This window comes from Schistocerca serialis, chromosome 5 (assembly GCF_023864345.2).
Source record: "Schistocerca serialis cubense isolate TAMUIC-IGC-003099 chromosome 5, iqSchSeri2.2, whole genome shotgun sequence".
NCBI lineage: Eukaryota > Metazoa > Arthropoda > Insecta > Orthoptera > Acrididae > Schistocerca > Schistocerca serialis.
This window is the reverse complement of record NC_064642.1, coordinates 508,903,663-508,922,722: the sequence shown is the minus strand read 5'-3', so window position 1 is coordinate 508,922,722 and position 19,060 is coordinate 508,903,663. Positions and strand designations below refer to the sequence as shown.

Here is a 19,060-nt window from a genome sequence, read left to right as displayed (position 1 = left end):
TTCCAGTGAAACTTCCGCAGCTTAGTCAAAACAAGTCTGGTCACATCACAGAACTTTCCCTGGATGTCCTGTTCCCAATATCATTGGTAAAGAGCAGTAAGCTGTATGGCTACTAGCCTAATCTTGCTCCAGAACAGTTAAGGAATAACATTATACTGAAATATAAAAAAGTTGAGATAAGAGTATGGGATTCTGGAGACTCTCACAATTTTTGACCATGTTATTCATATTTCTGAGCAACCTCAACAACATGATTGTAAAGACAAAAAACAACGTAGTTGTGATATTTAGACTACTCTGATTGTAGATATTCTACTTATTATTTATATTTAATTTGTTATTTATGAAACACACCAACAGCAGAAAAACAAAGATACAAATATTCAAAATAGGGTAACTGATCTTAATTCAAAATGAATGTAAAATAATAATACCAGAAACATTTAATACTGAGCAACATGTATAAAACTGTAGTTAAGAACAAAATTAATTGTAATTATTAATAGTAATTATAGACACAAAAAAGGAGAGCAAAATGAAAAGGTTATATGTGCATTTTTCTCCATGTCTTATTTCCTTTTACTTTTGCTGATGAGGAACTTTTAAAAAAATTCTGGAAGATACAAATGCATTTATGAATTTAGTTCTCTGTTGGCCCAGCTCATATTGGTTTTTACTTTGAAAAGTGTATGTATATGTTTCTCTTCTTTCTACGATACTGTTACTTATGGTACTAACATTTATAACAGTTGTCTTTCCACCACCTGTAGGGCCAACAAGCATAACACCATGTCGAACAATCATTGTCTCGTGGAACTGTATCACCTTTGCAATCATACATGATTCTGGCTGCAAATCATTCTCTTCCATGACTGTTATTATAGCAGCTTGTAAGACTCCATAATCCTGCTCTGGGATCTCAACACCAGGGAACAGATCACCTAAAATACCCTGAAAGGTCAGGAATAATTATTTTAAAATATAAGTTTTCCTTAGTTGCAATACATAGTGTAGGGCTAATTGGCTATGTTAATGAGTGCCAGATTACAAATAAAAAGATAGAGAACTGTATTAACAAATGGTCTTATGATTTTTTTCTGTGATTTAGCATTTCTTTCACATGAGACAACATTATCTGGAGGTGAAACAATGGAAACTCCAAGTAGGAATACCAACAACATAGGAAAAGATTGATTGCTACTGACCAGAAAGGTGACATGTTAAGTCGCAGACAGACACAATTGAAAGACACTTACACAAAGTTTTCACCACAGCCTTCATTAGCAAAAGAGAAGAACATACCACTCATACACACAGGCAAGCACACTTCCTGCCCACATGACCGATAACTCCAGCAGCTTGGGCCAGAACGCAGCTTTCACATGGGATGGAAGCAGCAGTCTGCAGGGGATGGGAAAGAGAAAGGAATAGTAATGTAGTAATGTGGGGGGGGGGGGGGGTAGGGGGGGGGACAGATGCTGTCTGGCAGAGTGTGCAGGGACTAGAACAGGAGCAGCACCAGGAGGTTGTGGGACCGGAAGGTGTGGAAAAAAGGAGCGAAAAAGAAGAGGAGTGCGGATAGACAGGTGGGTGTGTTGGCAGAGGGTGGCAAACAAAGAGGGTCAGAGACGAAAATGAGAAGGGAATGATAGGACAAAGGGGGTGGAAACTGTTGGGTGGAGGGCGTAGGTAGGACAAAGGGGGTGGAAACTGTTGGGTGGAGGGTGTAGGGACACACTGTTACTGTAGGTTGAGTTTGGGATAATTACAGTAGCACAGACTGTGTTGTAAGAATAACTGGCATTCATGCGTTTCAGAAAAGCTAGTGGTGGAGGGGAGGATCCAGATGGCCCATGTAGTGAAATAGCCATTGAAATAAAGCATGTTATGCTCAGTTGTCTGTTGTACCACAGGGTGGTCTACATTGCTCTCAGCCTCAGTTTGGTGGTAGCCGTTCATCCTGGTGGACAGCTGGTTGGTAGTCATACCAATATAAAAAATGTGCTATGATCACAGCAGAGCTGGTAAATAACATGGCTGCTTTAACAGGTGGTCTGGCCCCTGATGGTGTAGGATTAACCTGTGACAGGACTGGAATAGAAAGTGCTGGGTGAGTGGATTGGGAAGAAGTCTTGTGCCTGGTTCGTCCACAGTTATGTGATTCTTGTGGCAAGGGGTTGGGAGTGGGAAAGGGTTTAGGGTAGACTAGGATGTTGTGGAGGTTGGGTGGGCAGTGGAACACCACTTTAGGGGCGTTGGAAAAGATCTTGTATGGGATATAGGATGTCTCTCAATTCAGGACAAGACAATTGATAATCAAAGACTGGGATGGTACTGGGTGATGAAGAGGGCACTCCTCTGTGGCTGGTTGTTGGGGTTGGAGGGAGGTTTTGGGGTGTGATGGGAAATGGCATGGGAGATCTGTTTGTGGACTAGGTCTGGGGAATAGTGCTTGTGTGAAGGCCTTGATGAGACCAGGGTGTATACATGGAGAAGGAAAAAAATTTCCGGATTTCCTGGTTAAAAATTCGCTTTCTCCCAGATGAAAATACACTTTTTCTGTGTTAAGTGACAGTATACTCTTCCTCGGCACTGTAAAACTCATCAATCCTTTTAATGTTTATGGTTTTATATACCAATGTAGAATTTCCTGACACTTTAGAAAATGAAACTCAGGGGAGGAAAACACGTATTGAAAGACCTTTGATGTGCAGCAACATAAACGCTGCAAATTTTCGTATTATGAAGATATAAATCTGAATTGCAGCAAAAACCACATGTCACTTTCCGAAGCATTGAAATCGAGATTGCGACGCGCTTTTGTAAGCCAGACACATCTCATGTCATGTGGTCACCAGCTGATGACAGCATAAGACACGTGATGCAATCAGTCAATAGCAAGATCATTCTTAAGCAGTGCAAACACACAAGTAAGGAAAGTTAATGGTTTACATTAATATACATAGCATTCACATAAGAAGATTAATAAGCTGGAATAGAAGCTATGCTTCCACATATAATGTTTATCTTTTTTGCGCATGTTACACTTTAAGATATATCCCACAAATGTACCAGTAAATTTTAAATAAAGATGTAAATGTCTGATCTTCTGGGCTCGAAATTCTTCTAAATGGTTGTCCTCAAAGAGTTGGTTTTTAAATGAGAGTCAAACACTTTGTGATTTAAGAAATTCATCGTACATTCTCGCACATAGTTCATCTTGTGTAAATGGGAATTTACTTTGAATGTAATGCTTTTCAAACCACCAGTCGCAATATTTTCCCACGACCTGTCAGAAATAGGTTCGTTTCAGCAGTTGCCAGAGAGCGCCAAATAACAGGCATCACCGCGCTTGGGCAGTTACGATGACACAGGAAACCCGATGTTCCTATGTGTAAAACATTAAAAGATCTCACATTATGACATAAAAGAAACAAGACATCAGAGGACACTGCAAGAGCATCGGAATTTCGTGAACCATACTAAAATGCATAATTCGGCATAAAGTGCACATTTGTAAGTCCAGATTCGGATGCAAATTTTCTTGGAGTACCAGTACTGTATCATCTCATGTTTGGTTCTTTATTATGGCATAATGCCATATGTGCACTTGAAATGCAGCGTACAGTTGAAACTAGCCAAAGTGCGAAATTAAACACTTTGTTTCAAATAAATTGACTGCCTCAGTGGAAAAGATTTAATAAAAGCCAAATCTCTTTAGCAAACCGACAAAAATAACTTCATTGTTCTGCAAGGCGATTAATGCTTGACTGTCAGAAAGGTGGACATAAAATCTGAAACTAACACCACATTTTTGCCTTCCGTAATTATGGGAACATGGTTTAATTCATTTGCTAGCTCCTGACCAAAAAAATCCATTTTGTTTTCATTTAACATGAGAGCAAGAAACAAGGAGGAAACAAAAAGAAATCACTGAATGTAAACATAGGTCACGTGGAGACGACCCTCCTCACCACCACAACTCAGACTGATCTGTGCATCAGCCACGGATCTTCGATATTTCCGAACCAGGACTACACTAGATAGTAGCAGCCAGCCACATTTCTGTAACCAGAAGCAACTGCACATACTCGACAGTTCGCCTGCAACTGCTCAAACGAATCTAATTCAAACAGTTGTCACAGAATGCTCATCGGAGGCAATTCTTTGTTATGAAGCATTGCATAGTCTTTCTAAAGCCTTTGATACAGTTTGCTGTTGGCAGACGCTCGTCTGAGCACTGTGTTTTGTTGTTGTATATGGCGCATTTCCTTTGCAACTTAAATTTCATTTCCGTTTTCTTTTTTTCTCTCGTTCATGTTTTGTTGCTGCAGAATTATTCTGCAGTAGCGGGATACAGTAATATCCTTTATTAGAGTATAGGTTCTTACCAGCCAAAATCACAAAAATTTAACTGAAAATTACAACATTGAAAAATTCCCAGAATTCTAAACAATTCCCAGGTGTTCCCCGGTTTTCTCCCGGATGAACAAATTCCCGGGTTTTTCACAGATCTCCCTGTTGTCCTGGGTTGTATACACCCTGTGAGACCATCAGGATACTGGGCAACTGAGATCTTGTCACTGTAGAAAAGCTGCCCCTGGGCAGCCTGGCTGTATGGAAGGGATTTTTTGGTGCGAGATGGATGACAGCTGCTGAAATCTACATCTACCTCTATATCTATACTCTGCAAATCACTGTGAGGTGCTTGCAGAGGGTACTTCCCATTGCACCAGTTATTAGGGTTTCTTCCTGTTCCATTCGCATATGGAGCGAGTGAAGAATGGTTGTTTGAATGCCCCTATGCATGTAGTAATTATTCAAATCTTATCGTCACAATCCATATGTAAGTGGTAACTACAGGGTTGTAGTACATCCCTAGTGTAATCATTTAAACCCAGTTCTTGAAACATTGCTAATAAACTTTTTCGGGATAGTTTACATCTGTCTTCAAGAGTCTGCCAGTTCAGTTTCTTAACTATCTCTGTGACACTCTCCTATGGATTACACAAATGTGTGACTATTCAAGCTACCCTTCTCTGTATACATTCAATATCCTCTATTGGTCCTATTTCATATGGGTTCCACACACTTGAGCAATATTCTAGGATGAGTTGCACAAGTGATTTGTAAGCAATTTCTTTTGTAGACTGATGACACTTCCCCAGCATTCTACCAATAGGCTGAAGTCTACCACCTGCTTTTGCCTTGATTGAACCTACATGATTATTCCATTTCATATCCCTACAAAGTGTTACATCCAGAAGTGACTTGCTGATATTATAGTCATTGGATACTAAAATGTTTTTTGTTTTGTGAAGTGCAGAATTTTACATTTCTGAACATTTAAAGGAAGTTGCCAATCTTTGCACCATGTTGAAATTTTATCAAGATTTGAGTGAATATTTATGCAGGTTCTCTCAAATAATACTTCATTATAGATAACTGCATCACCCGTAAAAAGCCTGATTTTATTACTAATATTGTCAGCAAGGTCATTACTATATAACATTAACAGAAAGGGTCCCAACACACATCCCTAGGGGCTACCTGAAGTTACATCTGCATCTGGTGACAACCATCCAAGATAACATACTGTGAGCTTACTCAGATATAATAATACCTCAATATGATATCTTTGCCCCACAGGGACAGTGCAAATAAGAATCATTACAAATATCTGATTAGATGTGTAGGAAATTTAAAAAACCTACACAGAATCAACGTTAAGATCCCAAAACAGGAGCTCATAATATTTGTGTATTTTATTTTGTTTTATAAATAAATCTGGTTGCTACAGTTTCACGTTGACTGTTAAAATAACAATTCAAAAAAGTGTTTATCACTTAAGGAAATGGAAGAATTTTAATGAAATGTAAGACACTTTAATACAATCTGAGACTCAATTAAGACATTTGGGATGCTTTGATGTGCTGAAGAAATTATGACTTTGTTCAGGTAAGTCGTAAGTTGCTGTTGTGAATATATATTATACTTTCATGAGAAAAGCGTTTCTTGCTTAATTTTATAGATCAAATACAATTTGTATGAAGGCCTCCTGGTAGTACATTGTGTACACGAAACTAATAAATAGATATTTATTTTCAAAATAAACTGAATAACATAACCCTTTTTGGGTTATCTTCAAGAAATTGGACCACCCCTTTCACAAAATCCTGCCTATGTCCTTGCTCATGCCCATGGTCTTACTGCTATTGAACATTAACTTTCCCACCCTCAGATTCCAAACCCACGACCTCATTCTTTATATACCTTACTGACTCCATCCTAATCAACAACAACTCCTCTTTTGCAAGGAAGGTATAAAAACAAATCCATGACACAGCCATGGGCACCCACATGGCACCCACCTATGCCAACCTGTTTGTGGGCCATCTAGAAGTGACTTCCTAGCCTCCCAAAAAACCAAATCCCTAGCATGGTTCAGGTTCACTGACAATATCTTTATGATTTGGATTCAGGCCCAAGGCACCCTATTTTCATTCCTACACAACCTCAACACCTTCTATGCCTTCTGCTTTACCTGGTCCTCTTCAAGCCAGCATTGACATTGACCTCCTCCTCTCTGATGGCTCCATCTGCACCTCTGTCAACATTATATCCATCAACCACCACGAGTACATGCATTTCGACAGCTATCAGCCCTTTCACACAAAAAAGAAACGTCCCATACAGTCTGGCCACATGTAGATGGTTTATCAGCAGTAACAAGAACTCCCTTGACTGGTATGCTGAGGGTGTCACCAAGGCCTTCACATACAGACACTGACCCCCAGACCTAGTCAGCAAACAGAACTTCCATGTCATTTTCCCTCATACCTTAAATTCTCCCACCAACCTCAAGAACAAGCCACAAAGGGGTGCCCTCTTATTACCCAGTACCATCCAGGACTGAAACAAATGAACCATATCCTTCACCAGGTTTTGATTACCTATTGTCATGCCCTGAAATGAGAGATATCCTACTTGACCTACTTGAGATACTTCTGTCACCCACTCAATCTCCACAAGATTCTAGTCCATTCCTATTCCACTCCCAACCCCAACCTCTTGCCACAAGAATCAGATCTGTGTGGAAGACACAGGTGGAAGACCTGCCTAATCCACACTCCCAGCACTTCTTATTCCAGTTCTGTCACAGATTTATCCTATGCCATTGAGGGCAGGGTCACCTGTGAAAGCAGTCATGTCATTTACCAGCTCATCTGCAATCACTGTACAGCTTTTTATATTGGTATGACTACCAACAAGCAGTCCACCAAGACAAACAGCCACTGCCAGTCTGCAGCTAAGAGAAAAGTAGACCACCCTGTGGCACAACATGCAGCTGAGCATAACATGCTTGCCCCCTCTGTCCTATCATCCCCTACCCATTCAGGTCTCCCATCCACTTTGTTTGTCACCCTCTGGTAATCCTCTTGCCAATCTTTTCCAGCTCCTCACTCTGTTAGCTCCTTTTATCCCACCTCTCTGCCCCACAACATACTGCCACTGCACCTGTTGGCAGTCTAGACACTGTACACTCTGCCAGACATCACTCCTCTCTTGCCCCATCCATACACTAGTGTCCTTTCCCCTTCCTTGCCCCCTTCAGACTGCTGCTTCCATCCCATGTAATAGTTGGATTCTGGCCTGAGCTGCCAGAGATTGCGGTCATGTGTGCCTGAGGTGTGCTTGCTTGAGTGTATGAATGGTATGTGTTTCCCTTTTGCTGATGAATGCTGTTGCTGAAAGCTTTGTGTAAGTGCCTTTTAATTATGCCTACCTGTGACATAGCATGCCATCTTTACGGTAAGCAGCAATCTTTCTTTTCTTACACTGTTGATAACTGGATGTGGAAAAGTCAAGTTGTGCATTTGTTTGTAGTTCATGCTAAACCGTAGTTCTCTTATAAATATTTAAGTGAACCAGTTCCAAGTCAAAAAAGTGAAAATGTATAATTTTCTAGAGGATCACAATTAACACCACAGTGTTCAAACCAGCATTTGTTTATAACAGTTACTAACATATTTTTGGGAATAATAAAGAACTTTTTTCTAGTCTCTTCAAATGGAAAAACCTACAAATATTACTATTATTTCTTTTATTGTGCTGCATTTACAGCAGATGTGGCATAACCAAACTATTCATTACATTCAGTTTTTTCATATGTTACCTGAACTATCATCTGTATGTACAAACTCAAGGGAAACAAAAGTCCTTTCTTTCTTATTCTGCCTCCTCAATTTCTTTTCATATCCATTAACAGTAAAATTTTCTACCTGAATATTTTATAGAGTAATCACAACAGTGTTAATCTGTAGGCTATTAAGCAATGGAGCATGCAATTGATGAATGAAGGGATCATGTTTTTAACCCTAGGATGCATGGTGCCAAAAACACACATGAATGCATATGCAGGGCCTCCAAGGCCCTGCCCTAATTTAAAATTTTCCTCTTTTCATATAATCATCCTTTGGCGTTAAATTTATTTCCGTCAAATTTATCGTCATATTGAAAGATACTTAAGATACAGTAACAGGATCAGGTGGGCCTGATTAACATTTTATTAATTTTTTTAAAAAACTCTAAGAGTGAATTTTTATTAGTTACATCCATTTGCATACAACATATACAACTAATTTTATTAATTCACTTATAAGTTGCAGTTTACATTTTATAAAATTTATTACAACCAATTTCTTCAATTAAAACATACTCATTATTCACAATATTATGTAAATAGGCAATATTTTGACAAAAAGTTATTATTCATTGTTCACATAAAATTGCATTTTTCTTAGTTTTCAACATGTGACAAACAAGAAGCACAAAGGACGCCACTATGTTCCTTACAAATGTTGGTTTTACACTTAATGCATGTCATAGCACTTTTCCTGTGTTCATTATATGGACAATAATTGCACCTACTTCTTTTTTCCTGAAACAGGTCGTTGGTTTGGCAGTATGACATCTTTTTGAACACCACATCTTTGCATGGCATCAATGATTTTCTTTGGAAGATAAGGGTTCTGAATATGAAGTTCCATTAGTGGTCTTACCTTTTCCTCTGCTAAATCTCTTAGGAACAAATGCCTTTTATCACTTCTTCCACTATGGTGTGTCAGATGTTGGGGCGGAAAATAAAATTTCACTGTTTATTGCTGCGTCGTCCATCATATTCATCCATAATGCAAATGGCCACTTTCTTGCTTGTTTCTTGCAAGTGTAATAACGAATTTTCTGGTCCATTTGATCTACTCCACCCTTCGTAGAGTTATAGAACTTTATTATATCTGGTTTCTTTTTTGCATGAGTTTATCAATGTTTCTGTCGTGATGCATTGTGCTAATGAGAACTACAGACTTTTTCTTTTTGGGAACATAACTCACCATTGTAATGTCACCTCTAAATGCAAACAAAGAGGAATCAATCGCTCTTGAGGCAGATGGTTTCATCTCATTAGGAATTTTTGGTTTATTTTGTTTGATCGTTCCCAACACTGTAATTTGCTTCTGAAGCATCTCTTCTGCCAGCTGCTCACTAGTAAAGAAGTTGTCAACAGCAATATTTTTTTGATGATCCTTCAATGCTTTTAGCAAGATCTTCCACCACATTCAATCCGAGATTTTTCTGAATAGGTTCATGGGGCTTCCTTCCCGTGTAAACAATTCTCTCTAAAGCTTATGCAGATGTAGCATCACATAACCAAAATATTTTTATGCCATACTTGGCTGGTTTATGGGGCATATACTGGGTGAAGCTGCATATTCCACGGAATGGGACTAGCTGTTCATCAACTGTGAGCGAATCATTGGGAATCCTTCTATTTCTACACTTGTCAAGAAAGAGTTCCCATACATAGCAAACAGCTGCAAGTTTGTCATCTGCAGATCGAGCTTCACGGGTATGCCTGTCATCAAATCTAATCATTCTCCTTATATCCTTGAATCTATTTACTGACATGGTGGCCTTATATGTAGGATTTGCCTTTCCATCCAAGAATAATTCTCTAATAGGGACATCCCAACTTTTCTCAACACCAGAAAGCGGTAAAAGACCAAGAAAACCCTCCATTTCAGCAATCAAAACGTTTTTCCACGTAAAGCTGCCACTCTTCTGCCTTCAATATTTGTGCAGTTGATGATTTCCTGTAGTATTTCCTTGGAGATGAAATAGTACCAGACATCCTTAGGTTTGCAGGTTTTCAAACCACGGGCTGGACCAGGTGCCTTCTTTATGATATTATGGACAGGCATACGAGAAGTTGCAGGATGATCTAATTTCCAAATCGTTCCATTCAGACTAATGTATGTGTGGTCTTCTATACCTTTTTGTGGTGGTTCTTCATTTTCAGACTCTGATGAAGTAATATTATCGGAAGGACTGTCACCTGCCTCAATATTCACATCTGCAGGTTCATTGGCTGATTCTTCACTACTTGCATCTTCAAAAATATTTCCTTCCTCGCAAGAATCATCTTCTTCAAACCACTGAGCCACAACACTTTCAAAATTAGCTGCATTTGCACGTACTGACACTCTTGCATCGCGTGTCGGAGCCATAGCAAAAGGCGTTTCTCTCGAACAGCAGCTTGTGCAGCACTAAACGAGTCATACTCGTAACAAATGGGCCTTGCAGCAACAAACAAACTGCAGTAACAATGAGGCTGACAAGAGCAGCACAGGATAACAATACTATGGAATAATAAAACATTTGATAGCAAAAAGATCAATAATACACCGACATCGCCAATATGTGAAAGTAGTGTGTATTAATTTTTAGTTATACCATTACTACTACAGCTACTGCTGCTGTTGGCACCCCTGTTGCTGGAAATACCACTACAGTTATTGTAGAATTAATAACTGCTCGCAAACAAATGTTGAAGACAATATAGGCTAAAGAACATGTATAAATGTGTGAGGGCCTCTGAAGCCCTGCTTATGCATTCACAGTGTATGGGTAAACGTATTGAATTATACAAAAAACTCAAAAAGGTATCTCGTTCAGACTTGATAGGAGGAATGCCACAGTGTTAGTGAAAGAGTACTGGAAAGCAGTTTGAAATCAAAGAAAAAATTACAGAATTTTTTTAAAAATGAAGACATAAAAGGGCCTTGGAGACCCTGTATATGCATCCTAGGGTTGTCTGCAGATACCATTGACTGTATACTGGCCTCTGTTTCAATTGTACAAGAGATGGGATTCTTTCATCGCATCAGTCAGGGGGCCTGGAGATAAAGTAGTGTAGTGCCAAAACTGATAGCAAAAATAAAATGAAATCGGAACTATAGGCAGTTGAAAGTGTTTTTGTTAGGACATTTTTATAAGTAACAGTACAAGATGCTAAGCCCCTTTTCTTCCCAGACAACACAACACAAGCATCACATTACATTGCAAATCAAATGTAATATTAGCAAGTTTAGTTTACATAATTTCTATGCACATTAATAAATGATTCCTACACAATGCTTTGCAACTGAAGTTTGAAAAGGCACTCTATGCAGTTTGGAACATGTAAGAGGTATCCTTCCAGTATATGTCTAAAATATGACAACAAGCAAATAGATGAGCTAGGAAGACTGTACTACACAATTGCTGAAGCACCTAAACAAAATCTTCATCTGCAAACCAGATGTTGTCAGATGCAGATGATATAAAAATAAAATGCTAGCATATTTTACATACTTTCATTCCATAATGTCATAAGGATAATATTTTGGGGTAACTCATCATTTCTAGCTAGAGTTCTCTGAATCAAAAAGGGCATAATATGAATTATTGGTGGTGTGAACACAAGAATGTCCCACAGAGGCCTTTTCAGGGAATTGGGGACACTAATTACACCTTCCTAACATAGTTATTCCTTACTGAAATTTGTCATAAAGAATCCATTTATTTTACCAAAGCAACATAATGGTTAATAGAGATTAGAATCGTCCTCAACAAATTTTAAAGACATTTACTTTGTTCAAAGAACACTTTTTTTCAATATCTTGCCACAAGTTATGAAAAATTTAGCTTTTAATAAAGTTAAGTTTTAAGAACAGCCAAAATTATTTTTTGATAGCCAGTTGCTTCTACTTCTATGATGAATTTCTTAGTCTAATCAACTGAAGTATATTATTAATAATATCAAAGAATACGAGTTGTAGTGATTCGAGAATTTCTGTGTAAATTCTAGAACCACTCAGCCTTCTACGATCTCAAACACATGATATTCTACATATGAGTGTGGGATGGTAAAATTCTACCTACTGTGTGCCACATGTCTGTGTGTGCAGGTTTAAAATCAGTCGCGGGAAGAAGGTAGACGCGGTGGTGGAATGGCACTGACAAGTACCTGTCGGACAATTCATAGATGTGTTAGTGCGTGTGTAAGGAAGAACCATGGAGTTTATTTGCAACTCTGTGAATATTGTGACACTGACTGTTGTTATGTGAAAAAAGAACAGTTGAGAAGGTAATACTGAAAACTCTTAATCTAGCCTTGGTAGAGGCAAGACCTGTTTTATGATTAGTGTGAAATAGAGTCATGGTTATTAAGCCAGCTCTTTTATAGATGTAATTAAATTTGTTTCTAATGTTTGACGATAGGAGGTAATTACAGAAAGTCACATATACATATTGAAAGTGTGAATTTATATTCTGGACAGAGTCCAAATACATCAACGTAGATTGCCAAAAGAGCAGAGTTCTAGAAGAGAAGGCCTATTAAAAAAGTCGTCACAAATCATTAGAATGTGGCGACCTACCGGTATGTGAAAGGACCCAAGAAATGGGAATTTTAAGTCAAAAACTAGACAAGAAGTTGCTGCATGTTGCCCTAGCAACCAGACATAACACAACAAGGGATTTACTCTGAACCATTGGAATATGTTCAAGTAGCCAATGAAGCAAAATTTGAATGAAAAAAATGGTGAAAGATGAAACATAACAGTCTAATTGAAACCCATTTAAACACTTAATTTTTAACCATAAACAGTAATTTCTGACATAGAGGTGCATGGAAATATATACTTGTGGAAAAGTTACGAAGAAAATAAATATGGAATCTTAATTACACTAATGTGTAGAAGCTCTGTAAATGAAGACAACAATTCCCATGAAGGGAGTCTCTAGTAATTAATAAAAAATGTAAATGTATTATTGTAAGTACATATTAGAGAAGTTATTCCCAAATAAAATAATAGACATGTATTAATATCGTAGTGCACAAGCTGTTCTGAAATAAACATATGTTTATGTGTGTATTTCCAGTTTTTCTCAATTTTATTTGTTAATTAATCAAAAAATGATTGTAAATAATGCCAAGGATTGCTTGGGATTGTTAAGAAAGTATAAATAGTTACAACCATGTTGGCAAAGGAGGTCAGTACTTTGAGTGTATTTGGATAGAAAGCATGTAGCTTGTTGACCATGATTTATTTCATTATTGTAAGTATGTTACAACTTATTTCAGATTTGTCAAGATGCTTTTATTTACTTTGAGATTGTAATAAATGTTTAGTGGAAACATAATACTGGATTAATTATTTAAAAATAACTTTTTTTAACAGTAGCTGTTTTCCAGGACTTCTGCTGTGACAGATTGCCAGCTACGATGAGTGAATTAATGTATAGTAATGTTATATGTGGTGTATGGAGCTGGGATGCAGTGTAATTCTGTAAACTAATCTAGTATTTTGTTTCAGAATTAATTCGCTTGTTGAAATATTATTCCATTTTTTTTAAAACTGAAAAATGAAGAAAGTGAGTAACACTACAAAGGACTTAATGATACTAATGTGAAAATGCAGCTTGGATAACCAACTGCAAGTGCAAAACTTATATGAATTTTTACTTTTGGAAATTGTTTTTTCATCTGCATTGTCATTATGGAGAATAATAGGGAGGTTATCAACAACAGGGAAGTTGACAATAATGGGGAGATTAATGGAAACATGCAAAATAGCGTAGATATTACTAATAATAATGTAGTTAATTGGGACAATGAAATCTGAGAGGATAGTGACCACAGTATTTATTTACTTATTCATCCGTAAACAAATTTCTTTGTATGGATGTCGTCATTATACATACATTTGAACATTATTTTGTCATATAAGGTAATGAAATACAAGCTATATATAATAAATTCACAATATATAATAGAGGGAAACATTCCACGTGGGAAAAAATTATATATAAAAACAAAGATGAGGTGACTTACTGAACGAAAGCGCTGGCAGGTCGATAGACACACAAACAAACACAAACATACACACAAAATTCAAGCTTTCGCAACAAACTGTTACCTCATCAGGAAAGAGGGAAGGAGAGGGGAAGACGAAAGGAAGTGGGTTTTAAGGGAGAGGGTAAGGAGTCATTCCAATCCCGGGAGCGGAAAGACTTACCTTAGGGGGAAAAAAGGACAGGTATACACTCGCACACATGCACATATCCATCCACACATACAGACACAAGCAGACATATTTAAAGACAAAGAGTTTGGGCAGAGATGTCAGTCGAGGCAGAAGTGTAGAGGCAAAGAAGTTGATGAAAGACAGGTGAGGTATGAGTGGCGGCAACTTGAAATTAGCGGAGATTGAGGCCTGGCGGATGACGAGAAGAGAGGATATACTGAAGGGCAAGTTCCCATCTCCGGAGTTCGGATAGGTTGGTGTTGGTGGGAAGTATCCAGATAACCCGGACGGTGTAACACTGTGCCAAGATGTGCTGGCTGTGCACCAAGAATGTGCCTTGGTGCACAGCCAACACATCTTGGCACAGTGTTACACCGTCCGGGTTATCTGGATACTTCCCACCAACACCAACCTATCCGAACTCCGGAGATGGGAACTTGCCCTTCAGAATATCCTCTCTTCTCGTCATCCGCCAGGCCTCAATCTCCGCTAATTTCAAGTTGCCGCCACTCATACCTCACCTGTCTTTCAACAACTTCTTTGCCTCCACATTTCTGCCTCGACTGACGTCTCTGCCCAAACCCTTTGTCTTTAAATATGTCTGCTTGTGTCTGTATGTGTGGATGGATATGTGCGTGTGTGCGAGTGTATACCTGTCCTTTTTTCCCCATAAGGTAAGTCTTTCCGCTCCTGGGATTGGAATGACTCCTTACCCTCTCCCTTAAAACCCACTTCCTTTCGTCTTCCCCTCTCCTTCCCTCTTTCCTGATGAGGCAACAGTTTGTTGCGAAAGCTTGAATTTTGTGTGTATGTTTGTGTTTGTTTGTGTGTCTATCGACCTGCCAGCGCTTTCGTTCGGTAAGTCACCTCATCTTTCTTTTTATATATAAATTCACAATATATATATATTACACACACAATTTATCATTGAATTACATAATGCAGAAGAACCTGCTTCAATAAAAAGAAATATATCACAAGACTCCTCTAATACTTGTATAGGTAAATTACAATCTAGAATGTCCACTTTATAATTTTTTAACCTGATTATTTATTTATGCCAATTTTATGCTACATGAATTCTCTAATCGAGTAAAAACTATTTTTTAATAAACATTCTGTAAGGAATGCTTTAAATTTACAGAGTTCCTTTATGCTTTTGATTTCTTTTGGTAATTTATTGTATATCTTGACACCTTGGTAAAAGATAGTGATTTGGGTTTTAGTTTTATTCATTCTGTCTAGGTACAAGCAATTACTGTTTCTGGTTTTGTGATCATGTATGCAGCTGTTTGCTAAGTATTGCTCAATATTTTTGTGAATAAAAACTGTAGTTTGCAAGATATATTCACTTGGGATCGTCAGAATGCCCCACTTTTTAAATAGCTCACTGCAGTGTGCTCTTTTGTGACTCTTGCTCATTATTCTGATAGCTCGTTTTTGCAATCTGAACACATATTTCACATTTTGGGCATTTGCACCCCAGAATATTATGCCATAACTTATTATACAATGTATGTGTGCGAAGTATGTCATTCTCTGGCACGAACTATTGCACACAGTGACTAATATTCGTAAGGCATAGCATGCTGTGCTAATTTTTTTTTCTAAGCATCATAATATGTTCATTCCGTTTTAATTGTTGAGCAACATACATAGCCAAAAATTTTGTGCTGGCTACAAACTCTACAGTTTCATTTTGAACTTTAAGTTTTGTCATATTCGTTTTTTTTTTTTTTTTTTTTTTATGTATATATATAGAAGTTTATGTTATTAGTTTTCTTCACATTAAGGGTTACTTTGTTGTTATTTGACCATGTGTGAACTTCCATAAGTGCCTTTTCAGCTGTTACATTTAACATTTCTGGTGTCCTGTCTGTAATTATTATATTGCTGTCATCAGCAAACAACACTGTTTCTCCTTGCATTATCCACTGTGGGAAGAACATCGCCCCTGTATAGACCCTCTATATACTCCTCCCACCTTTCTGCTTTCCCTTCTTTGCTTAGAACTGGGTTTCCATCTGAGCTCTTGATATCCATGCAAGTGGTTCTCTTTTCTCCCAAGGTATCTTTAATTTTCCTGTATGCAGTATCTATCTTACCCCTCGTGAGGTAAGCCTCTACATCCTTACATTTGTTCTCTAGCCATCCCTGCTTAGCCATTTTGCACTTCCTGTCGATCTCATTTTCGAGACGTTTGTATTCCTTTTTGCCTGCTTCACTTACTGCATTTTTGTATTGTCTCCTTTCATCAATTAAATTCAGTATCTCTTCTGTTACCCAAGGATTTCTACTAGCCCTCGTCTTTTTACCTACTTGATCCTCTGCTGCCTTCACTATTTCATTCCTTAAAGCTACCCATTCTTCTTCTACTGTATTTCTTTCCCCCATTCCTGTCAATTGTTCCCTTATGTTCTCCTTGAAACTCTGTACAACCTCTGGTTTAGTCAGTTTACCTAGGTCCCATCTCCTTAAATTCCCACCTTTTTGCAGTTTCTTCAGTTTTGATCTACAGTTCATAACCACTAGATTGTGGTCAGAGTCCACATCTGCCCCTGGAAATGTTTTACAATTTAAAATCTGGTTCCTAAATCTCTGTCTTACCATTATATAATCTATCTGAAACCTTCTAGTATCTCCAAGGATCTTCCATGTATACAACCTTCTTTCACGATTCTTGAACCACGTGTTAGCTATGATTAAGTTATGCTCTGTGCAAAATTCTACCAGGCGGCTTCCGCTTGCATTTCTTAGCCCCAATCCATATTCATCTACTATGTTTCCTTCTCTTCCTTTTTCTATGGTTGAATTCCAGGCACCCATGATTATTAAATTTTCATCTCCCTTCACTACCGGAATAATTTCTTTTATCTCATTATACATTTCATCAATTTCTTCATCATCTGCAGAGCAAGTTGGCATATAAACTTGTACTACTGTAGTAGGCGTGGGCTTCGTGTCTATCTTGGCCACAATAACGCGTTCACTATGCTGTTGTAGTAGCTGACCCGCACTCCTATTTTTTTATTCATTATTAAACCTACTCCTGCATTACCCCTATTTGATTTTGTATTTATAACCCGGTATTCACCTGACCAAAAGTCTTGTTCCTCTTGCCACCGAACTTCACTAATTCCCACTATATCTAACTTTAACCTATCCATTTCCCTTTTTAAATTTTCTAACCTACCTGCCCGATTAAGGGATCTGACATTCCACGATTCGATCCGTAGAACGCCAGTTTTCTTTCTCCTGATAACGATGTCCTTTTGGGTAGTCCCCGCCCGGAGATCCAAAAGAGGGACTATTTTACCTCCAGAATATTTTACCCAAGAGGATGCCATCGTCATTTAATCATACAGTAAAGCTGCATGCCTTCGGGAAAAATTACGGCTGTAATTTCCCCTTGCTTTCAGTCATTTGCAGTACCATCACAGCAAGGCCGTTTTGGTTAGTCTTACAAGGCCAGGTCAGTCAATAATCCAGACTGTTGCCCCTGCAACTACTGAAGAGGCTGCTGCCCCTTGTCAGGAACCACACATTTGTCTGGCCTCTCCATCATGACACTCTGTATTAGATCAGGATTATTTGTTGCTAAGAGGTCAAGTATGTTTTCGCAACCATTTACAATTCGTGTGGGCTCATGATCTAATTGTTCAAAGTAATTCCCAGAAAAAGCATTTAGTACAGTTTTGGAAGATGTTATCTGTCTACCAATGGCTTTGAACATATATTTTTGCCAACAAATCAAGGGTAGATTGAAGTCTCCACCAATTATAACTGTATGAGAGGTGTACTTATTTGTAATGAGATTCAAGTTTCCTTTGAACTGTTCAGCTATCATTTGAGTTGGGAGTTCGGTAGAAGGAGCTAATTATTATTTGGTACGGCTGTTGAGTATAACCTCTTCTCATAGTAATTCGCAGGAAATATGTGAAACCTACAGGAGGATGTACCATTTGTGTGGGTATAAGTGGCCATATACAGCCCTTAGAATTCATCATCTTACTAGAGTCTAGTCATGACGTCATTCTCGGATGGGATTTTTTGAAAGCTTCTCAGGCAATTATAGATAGTGGTCACTTAAGGATTATGCTAGATGAGATGAGACACTGTGGACAGGAAGACGCACATCCGAGTGTGTGGAGACTGTGTACTTGATGAAGTGTTTATTCCTGCAGTCAGCACTAGAAAGGTAACTGTCATGTGTCATGCCATGCATCAATCCATGGATCTTGTAGTTGTATGTAAGAGAAGCATACCACTGGAGAATAACTTGGTCATCCCAGCCTCTGTCATCTCGTTTAAGAACGGATTTGGTGAATTGTGGATAGTTAACTGTCGCTGAGAACTGCAGATCCTTCCAGGATGCATGTGCATTGCAAATGCTGAGCCATTAATTGAAGAACAGCTGAGCATCTTAGAAACCTCCCATGCCAAGTCTGTGGGTGAAATTAGCACTACCACTACGAGACAAGAGCTTCTAGCTTGACTATCATCAGATCTCTAAGGGACAACACAAGAAGCTACTTGCCATTCTTCCAAGAGTTCTCTGAATGCTTCAATCCACAGGTGAAGAGCTAATTAGACAAACAGATGGCGAAGCACCAGATTAGCACTGGAGACCAGCAACCAATAAACCAGAGAGC

At 38.3% G+C, this 19,060-nt stretch overlaps 1 protein-coding gene across 1 annotated transcript in view; it reads right to left on the bottom strand.

Annotated features, from left to right (window-relative positions):
* The window catches only part of LOC126482033 (dynein axonemal heavy chain 6-like), a 1,073,010-nt gene that overhangs the window by 664,049 nt on the left and 389,901 nt on the right, over positions 1 to 19,060 (bottom strand). Inside the window, exon 88 of the mRNA XM_050106005.1 lies at positions 739 to 951. Within this exon, the coding sequence (XP_049961962.1) occupies positions 739 to 951 (213 nt within the window). The remainder of the gene's footprint in view (positions 1 to 738; positions 952 to 19,060) is intronic.